A 16991-nucleotide genomic window follows, 5' to 3' on the forward strand; every position below is an offset into this window, starting at 1 on the left:
GAGTAGCCGCAAATTGGGGGTAGTATGCTTAGGTATCCTCACGGCTCGCGAACTTCGTACTGTGGTAGCGAGTTCAGCTGTTTCTTTACGCTACTGACACTAACAAGGTAATCTTTGCAGTGCTATGAGTATTTAATCTGTTACTTAGTATGGCCTTTTACGTGACAGATATAATCTCATCAGAAATTATGGTAATGAATTCATTTTGTATGCCCTTACTTAAGTAAGTTACCTATCTTCCAGGTTTAGCCGCACGATTAATGTGTTCATTTATTACGGGGTCGAACTTGGCCCTTAATTTTACTTGCAGTAAGAAGTTTCCAGAACCAGGATTTCCCAACATTTATTGGTCGCCTCTTAATGAAATATTATTTTCGACAGGAAAACATTCTATGGAAAATAGCCTTAACGAAACCGATCTTTGCATCTTTTCTTCCTAGTTAATTTGATCTTGAGCTGCCTGACCCATTGTTTTTGAGTTTTTAGTTCTGTGCGAAAACTCTTTCCACGAGCACATTTCAGTAATACGGTTGCGGGAAATTTCATGGCAAGATAGAATTTTTGATAAACTTTGCCAGTCTTTTAGACCACTTCTTATGAGAAAGCCAGCACTCGTATTGAACAACTTGCAACAAAAACAATACACAGCATTTTTTTGTTCGAGAATATACAAGCCACGTTCACCTAACTTTTTCGTCATTTGAAGGATGAACGAAGCAATTAGAAACAGTAAAAGCTATCAGAGAGGTACATGAACTATTCACGAACAATTGCCAAAAATATTTTTCACCTAGTGAATATCTTACTGTTGACGAATAGCCTTTGGCATTTAGAGGAAACTGCCCTTTCAGGCAATATATTCCTAGCAAACTAGCAAAGTATGGGTTAAAAGTGTTTGCTCTGGTTGATGTAAAAACAGGTTACACTTTGAATTTAGAACCGTACGTCTGTAAGCAACAAGAGGGACCATGTAATGTCAGTAATTCAGCTGAAGATATTGTTCTTCGAATGGTCAAACTCTTTCAAACGTTAGAATATATTATTCTATGTACAAATATTAAACGTATTGTATTTAGATTTAATAAAAAGTCATAAAACCAGTAATAAAGACAATTCAAAGTGTAAAAATAGACCGCTTGCTTTGTGGATGACACCAGTTATCCGCGCGAGTGACAATGTCACGAATTTTCGCGCGAGTAACGGAGGGTTAATTTACAATCACGTATTCCATGAAGAGTGATTAATGGAAGTACAGACATACTCTTAAGAGCAGTTGGCAGCGTCGCACCCAGGTATGTATGATAGACACTTTATCATCATGTGCGAAGGTAGGATTTTGTATGGATGCGCATTATTTTGAAAACAAAGAGCCGACTTATATTTCGGAGTGTCTCATGGTAAAATAGTGTATTTTGCGACAATGTAATTTAATCTTAACATGGTACAACAATGTAGAGCTAAAAGAGCAGCTTGATAAGCGTTGAAACAGTCCGCAGCGTTAGTTTGCTATCATATCTTGGAGCCATAGAATGTGAACACCTTCTAGAATCTCTTTTCAAGCCGTAGTTGGATGCCACCTTTAGGCATCAGTATAATAGACCTAGGGTTGTACTCGAGGTTCGTCACCGTTTTGTCCGTGGTCCGAACGTTGTACCTCGACAACAGGTAAGCGAGTCCCACCTTGACTTGCAACAGACCGAGTCTCATACCTGAAATAGAAAGACAAGAAACGTAAGGAGGCTGTGCATTAGGCAAGGCAACAGAGTGATTGACAAATCTCTATGTTATTGAAAATTGAAAAAAAGATAACGAGAGAGTTTTTTTGTTCCATTGCACCTCTGTGTTCATGATACGTGTCACTGGGTATTTACAAATGTTTAGAAAGACAATTGGACATATATCAAACATTTGAAAGTAAAACTGATGAAAAAAACTAAGTCAATGACATCAATAATAATAAAAAAATTCAACGTATACATTTACTTCATTTTAAAAGGCTTCGTAATTTCTCAAAGAAAGGGGAAGGTGAAGCTCGTGCTTTTCCCATCTATCGTATAGGAATGCAGCAGTCTAACGTTCTCGACAAACAGGTGGTATTTCTAGGGGTGAACACCTCGTCGTTTTCAAGGTAAGAATCCAACGAGAGATCGCCGTTTACTGCACATGTGCTGTGAAAACGATGCAGTGTTCAGCTACCGAAATACTGGCAGTCTCGAAGACGTTATATGACTGCAGTTACCTAAGTTACCTGAATAAGGAAGAAAATGTAGGCCTTGGTCGTCATCGGAAACTGCAGCCTATGGAATAAAAGTTTGACGAATACAGGCTGTTTTGCAGAGAACAATAAATATATTACAAAGTGGTTCTACAGACAAATTCGAATGAAACATGCGTCTAGTTTTTACTCGTAGCATAGATACAACTGTTAGAACACAACTCACATAAATACGCACAGAAGGCACTAGGCCATTAGAGGGAAGTGATGTAGTTCACAACTGATATTTTTAACCCATCTGCAACTTCAGTGCAGTTTCTAATCCTCTCGACAACACCACGTGTTGTTTTTCTGAGTTCGTTTTGGCGTTTATTTACAAAGGGAGCACTACTCATGATCCGTACAATTAGTTCGTCTAATGTGTTTACTTTGTATCCTCAGACTTTGCATTCCAACTATTCTCATAGGCATAAGGTGCTGGAATATTGTTGGTCAAGGAACTTGATCATTTCTATCGATCTACGGTTACGCAAGAGGCCCAGTTAGCTGAATGTCTCTAATGATACAACACACATTTACCGAGAAGCGTTGTTGAAAATATGTCTGGGCGACGGCATGTGAGCTTTAGTCGCATCACCGATGTTGGTAGCATCACGAGTAAAAATGGCCTCAACAGCAAACAATATAAATGGCAGTACTCGAAGATCTTGAATTAGCCAACAACAAAATTCCAATCGTCTACCTTCATCTCTTTCACCGAGAGGTGGAATCTGCTACAAATGATAAGGACAGAGGCCGTGCATACGCAGTGTCCGCCATATGTTTGTATTTGGAACACCGCTGTGTATAGAAATTCTGCGTAGGCTTGTTGAAGGATTACGTTCTACCAGCTGAATAATTAATGAAATGTATTGGTAGTTGCGAATATGGACAACCATCAGATTTATAACAGAATGAAGACAATGAAAATTTGTATCAGATCGATACTCAAACCCGGATTTCTCGCTTATCGCAAGCGGTCGCCTGTCCGATCACGACTCGCGGCCACACCCAATGCATAAATACAACATCAGCATACATCACATTTGTAAATACGTGCAGCATTAATTGGACAACAAATCATACTCACAATACAATTCAAAAATTCAGTTGTGTAAGCTCAAGCACAACTTCACCTCAGCTTAAAAATTAAAATTAAGATCTTAAAAGAAACCCACTGCAACTTGATTACCGACCCACGAAATGAAAACTTATCTCTGTAGCCAGTTGTATCTCAGCAAGCAATTCAACTAGACACATGTCACATGGAATACTGTATTCGAATTAGTCTATGCTACCAGCTTCTAAAATGTTTAGAGTTCCTCCTGAAGCTCCCTGTATAGCAGATCATGGTGGCTAGAGTAAGTAAACAATATAAGATCATGTTTCCTTATATTCTATAAATGTTAATAAGTTACAGTTAACGTAAAACTGACAGCAGACTTTTCGATTTATTTCAGTGTTCCATAATTCTCATAATATCGGTACCTGTACCTTAAGTAAAAATTATCATACGTAATAAACATTATATTCTTACTTTTCATATTACTAATTTACAATTCACTAACCATCATCATAATTAGCAGCAGCATAAAACTGACACACAGTGCGGCATACTGGTTCGCTCCGAACTACTTCAAGCCTTACAGTCTTCACTTACAGGCCTCTACACATGTGTATCGATGCAGTCTGCCCACCTTACATCAGGTCGCGATCCCTGTCTTCTCACATGTCCTGGAACCCATATAAAGCGTCCGTGGCCCATCTGCCAGCCGGCAGCCGTATTACTAGCACTGTTACTACCTATCGCTGATCGTTTTCTTCATTTTACTGTCTCCAAGTAATCTGAAACAGGAATCGCTCCGTTGCTAGCTGAGAATCACTCGATTTTCTAATGGTTTCCCATGATAAACTGGAAGTTTAATTTTGAAAATTTTATTTAGTTTACAGGAAGCTCCTTGGATCAGTTTTTACACTTCAGCTCTTTCTTGGCTGTGCATCCAGCCATCTTCCTCAACATCGATAGATACACTAACACAAAAGCTGCATTGTTAAGTTGCACCATCTTCTTTCCGATATGCCGGTTACGCGTTATTTATCTTTTATTATAACTGATTTTACGAACACTTTTAAATTTAGTTGATTGAGATTTTTCAATAATTAATGCACTAGAAACAAACATCGCTATTTCATTAGAAAAATTACGGTGGGTCAGTTACGTTCCATTTATCCAAACACTTTATTTTCCAGTTTAAGGATAAGAAAACTTACTCTAGCGCTGTATCCTTGGAATATTTCGCGGCGACTTGACCGACTAAACCCTTCTCGGTTTACAAGCGGCGTCATTTCGAAACGACTGGCTTGTAAGCCGAGAAGAGCAGATTTACTCTAGTGCTGCTGATAATTTTGGTGATATTGCATCTCCCTGATAGCTACTCCCTTAGTTTTGAACTTCCCATCATTCTACTGAAGTCTAATAGAAACTGTTGCCTTAATGTATATACTGTTCAACAAGATAACATACACTAGTGTGCAAAATTAAAGCAACTTGCCCGCGAAAGGCAAAGGTCCCGAGTTCGAGTCTCGGTCGGGCGCACAGTTTTAATCTGCCAGGAAGTTTCATATCAGCGCACACTCCGCTGCAGAGTGAAAATCTCATTCTGGAAACATCCCCCAGGCTGTGGCTAAGCCATGTCTCCGCAATATCCTTTATTTCAGGAGTGCTAGTTCTCCAAGGTTCGCAGGAGAGCTTCTGTAAAGTTTGGAAGGTAGGAGACGAGGTACTGGCAGAAGTAAAGCTGTGAGTACCGGGCATGAGTCGTGCTTCGGTAGCTCAGTTGGTAGAGCACTTGCCCGCGAAAGGCAAAGGTCCCGAGTTCGAGTCTCGGTCGGGCACACAGTTTTAATCTGCCAGGAAGTTTCATATCAGCGCACACTCCGCTGCAGAGTGAAAATCTCATTCTGGAAACATCCCCCAGGCTGTGGCTAAGCCATGTCTCCGCAATATCCTTTCTCTCAGGAGTGCTAGTTCTCCAAGGTTCGCAGGAGAGCTTCTGTAAAGTTTGGAAGGTAGGAGACGAGGTACTGGCAGAAGTAAAGCTGTGAGTACCGGGCATGAGTCGTGCTTCGGTAGCTCAGTTGGTAGAGCACTTGCCCGCGAAAGGCAAAGGTCCCGAGTTCGAGTCTCGGTCGGGCACACAGTTTTAATCTGCCAGGAAGTTTCATATCAGCGCACACTCCGCTGCAGAGTGAAAATCTCATTCTGGAAACATCCCCCAGGCTGTGGCTAAGACATGTCTCAGCAATATCCTTTCTTTCAGGAGTGCTAGTTCTCCAAGGTTCGCAGGAGAGCTTCTGTAAAGTTTGGAAGGTAGGAGACGAGGTACTGGCAGAAGTAAAGCTGTGAGTACCGGGCGTGAGTCGTGCTTCGGTAGCTCAGGTGGTAGAGCACTTGCCCGCGAAAGGCAAAGGTCCCGAGTTCGAGTCTCGGTTGGGCACACAGTTTTAATCTGCCAGGAAGTTTCATATCAGCGCACACTCCGCTGCAGAGTGAAAATCTCATTCTGGAAACATCCCCCAGGCTGTGGCTATGACATGTCTCAGCAATATCCTTTCTTTCAGGAGTGCTAGTTCTGCAAGGTTCGCAGGAGAGCTTCTGTAAAGTTTGGAAGGTAGGAGACGAGGTACTGGCAGAAGTAAAGCTGTGAGTACCGGGCGTGAGTCGTGCCTCGGTATGTCAGTTGGTAGAGCACTTGCCCGCGAAAGGCAAAGGTCCCGAGTTCGAGTCTCGGTCGGGCACACAGTTTTAATCTGCCAGGAAGTTTCAACAAACGGAAATTTTGCAAGGTTGCGTTTATTTTTCCGCAAGACAGGTGATAGTAAAATAAAAACAACGTAAAGAATACAGAACGTAATCAACTGCAACATGCGTAACTGTAGACAAAAATGTTCTTCTTTTCTTGTTTTTCATCTTACACATTCTGACAACTGGTTAATTTGCTCAGTATAGCGTGTGACCACCTGTGGCACCAGTAAAGGCTTGACAACGACGGGACATGTTGTGAATGATGTCATCGATCCCATGTTGAGTCAATAATGCCCATTCTTCCGGCACAGCTGCTCACAAGTGTTGGAGAGTGGTTGGTGGATGCTGATGTGATGCAACCCGTTTCCCTAGTGCATCCCAGGCATGCTCTGTGGGATTCAAATCGGGAGAGCGAGCAGGCCACACTATGCGTGCAATATCTTCCGTTTTATGAGGTCGAGCATTACCTCCATCAGTACGAAGCCTGAACGCATAGCATCTTGGAACACCCGCGCATTAAATCCCAAGATCTCCTCACAGTACCTGACAGCAGTTAAACATTGCTGATTCACCCATACAATTTCATGAAGAGGTATTCGAGTGGTCAACAAACTCTCTGCCCACACAATTAGGGATACTCCCCGATATCGGTATCTTTCTACAATGTTTGGGTCCCGAAATCGTGCTCCATGTGCCCTACAGATGCGAATCCGTCGAGAATCACTCTCCAGACCAAATCGGGACTCATCAGTGAAAAGGATATTGGCCCACCTTCCGACGTTCCAGGTTGCATGTTGACGGGTACACTCTAGACATTCACTTTTGTGCAGGCGCTGCAGAGGTAAGACAACGGTCTCCAACAATAAAGGCCACCCTGTTGGAGCCTTCTGTACAGTGTTTACCTCAATACAACATGTCCAGGGGACGCTGCGAGGTCAGATGCCAGTTGCAGTGCAGTAGTAAGGGGATACCGTAGTGCCCTTACAGCCAAATTACGCTCCACTCTTTCTCATGTCACACGTGGTCGCCCCTGTCCTGGTCTCCGAGGTACACTTTCGGTCTCTATAAACTGTCGCTTCATCAGAGAAACAACAGAACGATTCACACAAAGCAATCGGGCCACATAAGTTTGCGACTCTTCTGCTTCCGTTCTTTCTATGGCCCTCCACAGCAGAGAGTCTGTAGGCGTCTTCTCTGTGCCATACTGTATCGTCTGTGACTGTGTACACAGCAATTGTGGATGTGGCACTATCCTGCAAACACCACCCCTTTTGATAGGTGCCCTGACGTCATTGGTAGCATTGTTCCCCGTTGATCGGAGTGCCATATTCCGTCCAGAACACGATCGTAACGACATCTGTTGACAGTTTGTATGGTTATGTTGTGAATTAGACACAGGGAATAGTAGTGCGTTGTTTTAATTTTGGACACCAGTGTAGTCTTAATCAACGCCTTGTCTATCAAGGGCTCTTAGTAGAGTTTTTATTGAAAGCAAGTCAAATACTTTTTCGAAAAATGGTTCAAATGGTTCTAAGCACTGTGGGACTTAACATCTGGGGTCATCAGTCCCCTAGACTTAGAACTACGTAAACCTAACTAACCTAAGGACATCACACACATCCACGTCCGAGGCAGGATTAGAACCTGCGACCGTAGCAGCAGGGCGGTTCCAGACTGTAGTGCCTAGAACCGCTCGGCCACTCCGGCCGGCCGCCGATGGTCACATCGCCGTTTCGATCAATCAATGGACCACACTATATACTGTGAAAAATAATGGTGCTATAACGCTTCCTTGGAGCACACGTAAATTTACTTTCGTCTCTGAAGTCTTCTCTCTATCCAAAATGACATGCTGAGCTCTCTTTGTAGAAAACTCTTCTAACCAGTCACCCAGTTGGAGTGATTCCGTACGCCGTTTTGGTCATTAGGCGGCAGTGCAGAACTGTATCGAATGCCTTCCAGAAGTCAAGGAAGACGGCATCTACCTGGGCGCCTATATGAACTGCGTTCTGGGTCTTGTGGATGACCAGACCGAGCTGGATTTCACACGATCACTTTTTGGTACATAACTATTATTATAACACAATTAAGGAGACAGAAAGTATTCGTAAACTGAAGAGAAGTACTTGGTCAAAGTAAACGCCTTCAACTGGGGTTTGGAAACTTGCAGTTTGTCAGTAACGGCGTTCATATCGTGTGGGAGCTTGTTGAAAATTACTGTATAATGGACTACGACAAAGTTTCCGTTCGAAGGCCCCTTGCTTACATGTCTGCGCTTATATACCGAATCGGAGTCGGGCGGGGTTGCATATGCGCTGCTGCATTGCCATCAGACGGAAAATTTGTCACCATCTCTTTTTCAGGAAATGAGCAAATTATGATCACAGGCGTTGTAAAAATGAGCAGAACTGCAAAGAAAATGTGTACGAGGGAATTCTATGCTGTGGTAAAAGTAATGAAAATGAAAGCTGGAGTTTGCACAATCAGTGTTTATATTTAGGTGCTCATCTGAGGCGAATTACCTGAAGGAGTTGCCCTTGCTTAGAAAAACTGAGTGACCGTAAACAGCATTCAGGTAGACGTTGTCGAATAAGTTCCTGTCTCTGGCTCTCGGGGTTATGTATCTTAGCGATGGACATAGCACCCAGATGTGATATCAGGTGCTGAGAGTAATGTTTCTTTGATGTCGGGGCTGGAACGGATTTTATTCAGTTTCATGAACTCTGGTGGGTAGATAATTTGAAGGATAAATAGCGGCTTTGATATCTGAAGTTTACTCCGACATCCGTGCTCGAGAGTGAGGTCACCATCACATGCAATATGGACCTCGCCAAGGTTGTAGCCAGTCCGAACCCTTCTGGTGTAAGAATTTTCAACGACAGTATTTGATGAGAAAGGGAAGAAATTTGGTGATGTACAGTTTTTGAGCACCAGATGGTGTACCACAGCTTTGAGTTAAATCCAAAATCTCTCAACAGTCTCTAGCGAGGTATGTGATCATTTTTTTATATTTGTTGTTCAGAGACACGAGATAGCGTTTTGTGCGCGTTTGTAAATATGTGTTCTACATATTTAAGTTCTGTATGACATGCATTGATGAAAAAAATCACAACACCAAAAAATAATTAATATAGGGTAATGAAATTTCGGGAATACATTTGTCTAAATTAACATATTTAAGTGATTAACCCCGGAAGATCACATGTTAATGTAAACGCGAGATAAGCCATTGAAAATGTGAAATGCTGGTACATTAATAACCCATGTAACTGCCAGAATATTGAATGCAAGGATGCAAACTTGCATGCGTTGTGTTGTACTGGTACCGGATGTCAGTTTGTGATATGGATTTCCATGCTTGTTGGACTTGGTCGCCAGTGCAGGAATGGTTAATGCTGATTGTGGATGACGCTATAGTTGTTATTCGACGATGCCCCATAAGCACTCCACTGAAGACAGATCTGGTGATCGAGCAGGCGAAGACAATATGTAGAGACGCTGTACACCTTGTTGGGCTACAACAGTAGTATGTGGACGAGCATTATTCTGTTGGGAAACACCCCCTTGATGCTGTTCACGAATGGCAGGGCATCAGGTCGAATTATCCGGCTGACGTAAAACTTTGAAGTTACGGTGCGTGGGATAACCGCGAGAGTTCTCCTGCTGTCATACGAAATCGCACACTGACCATAACTCCAGGTGTAGGTCCAAAGTCTCTAGCACGCAGACAGGTTGGCTGCAGCTCCTCAGTTGGTCTCATTCTAAACAACACATGACCCTCGTTGGTACCGAGGCAAAACCAGGTTTTATCAGAAAACACAACAGACTTCCACTCTGCCCTCTGATGAGCTCTCGCTTGACACCACTGAAGACGCAAATGAAGGTGGTTTGGGATCAGTGGGAAGCCCGCTACAGGACATCTGTTTCGGAGCTGTCCTTGAAGTAATATATTTGTAATAGTTCGTTGTGTCACTGTGTGCTCAAATTGATACTGCAGATGCAGTACCATGTGCCAGAGCCATACGCCGAACACGATAATCTTCCCTCCCGATAGTGCCACATAGCCTTCAGGAGCTCCGTCTTTTTGCGACTAAACATTCCCGTGACTACCGCTGCCAGCTAACATGTATTGTGGCTACATTCCTGCCAAGTCTTTCTGCAGTATCACAGAAGGGGCATCCAGCTTCTCGTATCCGTATTACACGACCTTGTTCAAACTTAGTGTTTTGTTGATAATGTCTTCTTTGTCACCTTAATGGCATTCTTGACGAACATAAACTGCCACATCCAAACTCAAAGGTAAGTAACTTTCACGACCGTTATGCGTTTATTTATGGCGAAACTGATTCGTATTCTCATAGTGGCGCTACATCTTTCAGGTGTAGAAACACGCCTACCAACTTTCGCGTGTGTCGCACCACTCCTTCTAGGTGTTGCGATTTTTTTCCGTCAGTGTACTTGTTGTGTACATAGTTATGCGTAGTCTGCGCGTACACAACTTTCCCACTAGAGCGCGCCCCGCTAAGCACAACAGCGCAGGCGCAGCGCTCGTCCGTCTCCGCACTACAAGATGACGCTGCCATAAAGACGGACCAAATTCTGCTTCCGCCGATCCGCGTATTAATATGTAACGCAGCCAGTGAGATTGCTGCTAATGTAGAACCTTTTCTCCTCGCGGATCACACTCGCGCAGTGATACATGAACGCGCGAGGTATTATAACGAGTGTACATACCTCCGATTAGTCGGTCTGCATTAGTCTGTACCAGTCTGCATTTGTCTGCATTACTCTGTACCAGTCTGTACGAGTTCTACATTTGTCTGTACCAGTCTATAGTCAAGTTTCAGTCTGCGCCTAATAAGATTACTATATTCCTGTACATAGCCATGAAGATAAATGTATAGACACTTTTGTCAAGTATGAGAGATGTATGTGAGAATAAGATTAACGTACCAGTACCAAAGGAATTTCAGATTGTCAATTGTAAATAGCATCCAGAACCAAGTTAAGTAATTTTTATGCTTGTTATTATTTTAATAAATGTGTGTGAAAATTAATCAGGTTTTGTTTAAAGTTGGTCACCGTCAATCTGCTACTCTAAGCGTGCAAGTGGCATTTCTATCGTCTGACCTAACGGCAGAAGATAAACACGCCACGATAAGACCACGAGACATATTGCTGACACTCGCCTACTTCATTAGACCGACAAGTCAAATAATCTGATGGTGTGTGTACTGAAGGTCTTAAAGTACACACACCACCGTACTAAAACTATTTTTAAGCTCCTCTTAATTCTTTAGTTACAGAACCTTACGGAGAGCAGAATACTGTTTGTTTTTAAAACTCGTTACATAAGGTGTGGGCAGGTACACCAAATTTCGTCCATCATGCACCCTCTTGTACGTTGAAACGGAAATCCTCCTACCATGGAACACGTAATATTTACAAATAAACTGACAAGGGAATGGTCCAGTCCGACCTGTCGAAATATATTATGCAGGAAGACCCTCTCAAAATTTTAACTGCTAAGACGAACTATAAGTTTTTTTAAAAAATGCTGAAAATTTTCAAATTCATAGCTCGGCAGGTGGCTAGAGAAGTATACAACCCCGCAGGAGCTGTAGTAGTCAGCGCATGCGCAACACGACAGCTGCATATGCTTGGTAGACAGCATATCGGTAAATTAGTAACACGTTTACCACGATCGTAAATCGTGAAGCGAATTGTTGTTGCTTGTTTCTCTGAAATATTTGTCCGTGGTTACTGTTCACACAAATCTGCAGCTGCTTTCGCGATAGCGCAAGTGTTAAAAATGGAGTTAAAACTGAATTAATATTCATCGCGTTTAACACTTAATGTTAAGTAGCTTGCAAACCGGTTTTACTTCGTGAAATCTAACTGTGAACTTTATGAATTGAAACTCGCAAAACTGTGAAATCAAAACTATCCGAACAATTTATTGCATAGAGTGGTCACACGAAGTCCCGACACCCTCATTAATAAGCATACTGAACCCATAACCTTGAATAAATAACGTGAACAACAGCTCTTTAGAGGAATTTTCTTGAGATATGTAGAGTTGCTCCTACTCGTGAGAGGCAATGGACCATTACCGATGGAGATCTTTGAGACAGGGTCTTCGAATCGCAGGTGAGATGAACACTGCAAAAATCATCTTTGATCTGGTTGAGCAGATTCAAGAAATCATACAGTATAGGAAGTCGCCAACAACGAAGTATACTTCAAGTAAACGTGTAGAGGAGTGCAGTCAACTCGTAGTTGTTGTGAAGACAAAGCTTGCTGTTATCTCCACATCTGATGTGTCTAAAGCTATTCAGTCAGGTTTCATGAAAGAACTGTGAGCAAACCACATTTTATCATTTCGAGGCGAAAACAGAGTCTGTTGTGTAATGGACTAATGCTCTGACTCTTCCATATGCAACATTGTCAGTCATAAGTATGAGTGCGTTACTGCTTCCACAGTTTTACATCTTGAGGGACCTTAAGGCATAGTACGACCAAAACTAAAAAGAAAGGACTTTTTGGTGGAAAAAATTTTGCTACGGATTTATTAAAACCTGGAAAAATAGGAAAGAATAATTTTTAACATTTTATTCGAAATGGTTTCTAATGAGTTGCAGAAATTAATTCATTGCTTTTGGTACACTCTTTCCCTGGACATAACAACTCTGTCTTTCAGGAGGACGAAGAAAAGACTGTTGATATAACTGAGATTCCATCCGGAACGACAAGTGTGTGGCTGGAAAACAGTTTTTTTTCAACTGTTGAACATATTTTTAAGGAAATTGTCGGACGATATAATTTCCGATATCTACGTGTCATTTGAGGATTAGCTGGAGAACAGTATTCTTAAATTTCAGTGATATATGCACTGTCAGTTTGTATCGGCACATTTTTACGAACTGCTTGACGTATGCTCGGTATGCAGCACGATAAGCAGAGCAACGGCGAGAACCATTTCCGTTTCTTACTCAGTCGCAATTCTGTCTAAATAAGACTAGTAATTACTGTGACGTTTCTGAAAGCATTAATTTTTGTTTCGCTGGTTGTGCCTGATGAAAGGAAAATGTTAGTTTTCGTCAAATTTTGTGACGACTACGTGGAATCAACAAGAAACTGTTTCATTGTTACTAAAATATACGTTACTCAAAAATTACAAGAACTTTGCTACAGGAATTGTTGCAGAAAGATGTACGTTTAAGAAATATTTTATTTCAATGAATTGAAACCACGACTGACGGAACTTGTCTACAGTGTAACAGCAAACAGTGCCTTGATTTACACTCCTGGAAATGGAAAAAAGAACACATTGACACCGGTGTGTCAGACCCACCATACTTGCTCCGGACACTGCGAGAGGGCTGTACAAGCAATGATCACACGCACGGCACAGCGGACACACCAGGAACCGCGGTGTTGGCCGTCGAATGGCGCTAGCTGCGCAGCATTTGTGCACCGCCGCCGTCAGTGTCAGCCAGTTTGCCGTGGCATACGGAGCTCCATCGCAGTCTTTAACACTGGTAGCATGCCGCGACAGCGTGGACGTGAATCGTATGTGCAGTTGACGGACTTAGAGCGAGGGCGTATAGTGGGCATGCGGGAGGCCGGGTGGACGTACCGCCGAATTGCTCAACACGTGGGGCGTGAGGTCTCCACAGTACATCGATGTTGTCGCCAGTGGTCGGCGGAAGGTGCACGTGCCCGTCGACCTGGGACCGGACCGCAGCGACGCACGGATGCACGCCAAGACCGTAGGATCCTACGCAGTGCCGTCGGGGACCGCACCGCCACTTCCCAGCAAATTAGGGACACTGTTGCTCCTGGGGTATCGGCGAGGACCATTCGCAACCGTCTCCATGAAGCTGGGCTACGGTCCCGCACACCGTTAGGCCGTCTTCCGCTCACGCCCCAACATCGTGCAGCCCGCCTCCAGTGGTGTCGCGACAGGCGTGAATGGAGGGACGAATGGAGACGTGTCGTCTTCAGCGATGAGAGTCGCTTCTGCCTTGGTGCCAATGATGGTCGTATGCGTGTTTGGCGCCGTGCAGGTGAGCGCCACAATCAGGACTGCATACGACCGAGGCACACAGGGCCAACACCCGGCATCATGGTGTGGGGAGCGATCTCCTACACTGGCCGTACACCACTGGTGATCGTCGAGGGGACACTGAATAGTGCACGGTACATCCAAACCGTCATCGAACCCATCGTTCTACCATTCCTAGACCGGCAAGGGAACTTGCTGTTCCAACAGGACAATGCACGTCCGCATGTATCCCGTGCCACCCAACGTGCTCTAGAAGGTGTAAGTCAACTACCCTGGCCAGCAAGATCTCCGGATCTGTCCCCCATTGAGCATGTTTGGGACTGGATGAAGCGTCGTCTCACGCGGTCTGCACGTCCAGCACGAACGCTGGTCCAACTGAGGCGCCAGGTGGAAATGGCATGGCAAGCCGTTCCACAGGACTACATCCAGCATCTCTACGATCGTCTCCATGGGAGAATAGCAGCCTGCATTGCTGCGAAAGGTGGATATACACTGTACTAGTGCCGACATTGTGCATGCTCTGTTGCCTGTGTCTATGTGCCTGTGGTTCTGTCAGTGTGATCATGTGATGTATCTGACCCCAGGAATGTGTCAATAAAGTTTCCCCTTCCTGGGACAATGAATTCACGGTGTACTTATTTCAATTTCCAGGAGTGTATTTTCCTCTGCTAGTCACCTTTGTAGGAATTACATACGCAACAGTTTAGCCGTCGGTACGAACTGCCTCTTAGTGAAAACATTAATGATGCGTTTTTTTTTAATGATTCAGTTGTTTCAAATTCGCTTGTGTCACTCCGGGTATCAGCACTACGCAGCATAATGCTCTCTTGTCACAGCCGATCACGCGCTAGGCAAGGACTGTACAAACGGCTGTCTTAAGCTATTCGTCGTGTGTCAAAAACGAAATGCGTCAACTTTGAAAAAATACTTGCTGTGTGTCTCAGCAGCAAAAATGTTGACAGAGAATTTGTTCATTGTATTCTAAATTCAAGGGTGGGTTTCGACATGTCCGATTGGAATATTTTCTTGTTTGTTTCTTTAATGTGTTAAGTCTTCCCCGTCTTGAAAACGGAAATTTATGTTAGTTGGCTACAGTTTCTATTTCAAAAGCTATTTAACTGATGCCTGTTTTAAGACAATACTTCTTCTTACTTTGATTACACTTACTGATTACTGGTGTGCTGTAGAATAATAATGTAGGTCTAGCACATAGCATTCGGGAGGACGACGGTTCAATCCCGTGTCCGGCCATCTTGATTTAGGTTTTCCGTGATTTCCCTAAATCGCTCCAGGCAAACGCCGGGATGGTTCCTTTCAAAGGGCACGGCCGACTTCCTTCCCCGTCCTTCCATAATACGACGCGACCGATGACCTCGCTGTCTGCTCTCCTTCCCCAAACAACCCAACCCCCTAGCACATAGGTTATCGAATACGATGTATTCACGATTTTCTCGATCGCAACGTTTTTAAGTTTGACCAGAATATTTGTTCATAATTACATGACTCTGAGGTTCGTTGCAACATTTTTTCACATTTGTTTAAACCTTTCTTTCCTGGAGTAACTTTTATGATTTCAAGAAGAGACTGCACCGCACGTAAAATGAACGCTGTTGTTGTTGTCTTCAGTCCTGAGACTGGTTTGATGCAGCTCTCCATGCTACTCTGTCCTGTGCAAGCTGCTTCATCTCCCAGTACCTACTGTAACCTACATCCTTCTGAATCAGCTTAGTGTATTCATCTCTTGGTCTCCCTCTACGATTTTTAACCTCCACGGTGACCTCCAATACTAAATTGGTGATCCCTTGATGCCTCAGAATACGTCCTACCAAGCGATCCCTTCTTCTAGTCAAGTTGTGCCTCAAATTTCTCTTCTCCCCAAATCTATTCAGTACCTCCTCATTAGTTATGTGATCTACCCATCTAATCTTCAGCATTCTTCTGTAGCACCACATTTCAAAAGCTTCTATTCTCTTCTTATCCAAACTATTTATCGTCCACGTTCCACTTCCATACATGGCCTCACTCCATACAAATACTTTCAGAAACGACTTCCTGACACTTAAATCTATACACGATGTTAAAAAAGTTCTCTTCTTCAGAAACGCTTTCCTTGCCATTACCAGTCTACATTTTATATCCTCTCTATTTCGACCATCATCACTAATTTTGCTCCCCAAATAGCAAAACTCCTTTACTACTTTAAGTGTCTCATTTCCTAATCAAATTCCCTCAGCATCACCCGACTTAATTCGACTACATTCCACTATCCTCGTTTTGCATTTGTTGATGTTCATCTTATATCCTCCTTTCAAGACACTATCCATTCCGTTCAACTGCTCTTCCAAGTCCTTTGCTGTCTCTGACAGAATTGCAATGTCATCGGCGAACCTCAAAGTTTTTATTTCTTCTCCATGGATTTTAATACCTACTCCGAATTTTTCTTTTGTTTCCTTTACTGCTTGCTCAATATACAGATTGAATAACATCGGGGAGAGGCTACAACCCTGTCTCACTCCCTTCCCAACCACTGCTTCCCTTTCATGTCCCTCGACTCTTATAACTGCCATCTGGTTTCTGTACAAATTGTAAATAGCTTTTCGCTCCCTGTATTTTACCTCTGCCCCTTCAGAATTTGAAAGAGAATATTCCAGTCAACATTGTCAAAAGCTTTCTCTAAGTCTACAAATTCTAGAAACGTAGGTTTGCCTTTCCTTAATCTAGCTTCTAAGATAAGTCGTAGGGTCAGTATTGCCTCACGTGTTCCGATATTTCTACGGAATCCAAACTGATCTTCCCCAAGGTCGGCTTCTGCCAGCTTTTCCATTCGTCTGTAAAGAATTCGTGTTAGTATTTTGCAGCCTTGG

General features: G+C 43.3%; 1 protein-coding gene across 1 annotated transcript in view; it reads right to left on the minus strand.

Moving 5' to 3' along the window:
* Positions 1-1542: 1542 nt before the first annotated feature.
* LOC126263299 (cytochrome P450 6k1-like) overlaps positions 1543-16991 on the minus strand; it is an 88434-nt gene continuing 72985 nt past the window's right edge. The window contains exon 8 of the mRNA XM_049960386.1: positions 1543-1709. Within this exon, the coding sequence (XP_049816343.1) occupies positions 1543-1709 (167 nt within the window). The remainder of the gene's footprint in view (positions 1710-16991) is intronic.

Source organism: Schistocerca nitens, chromosome 6 (assembly GCF_023898315.1).
Source record: "Schistocerca nitens isolate TAMUIC-IGC-003100 chromosome 6, iqSchNite1.1, whole genome shotgun sequence".
NCBI classification, from domain to species: domain Eukaryota; kingdom Metazoa; phylum Arthropoda; class Insecta; order Orthoptera; family Acrididae; genus Schistocerca; species Schistocerca nitens.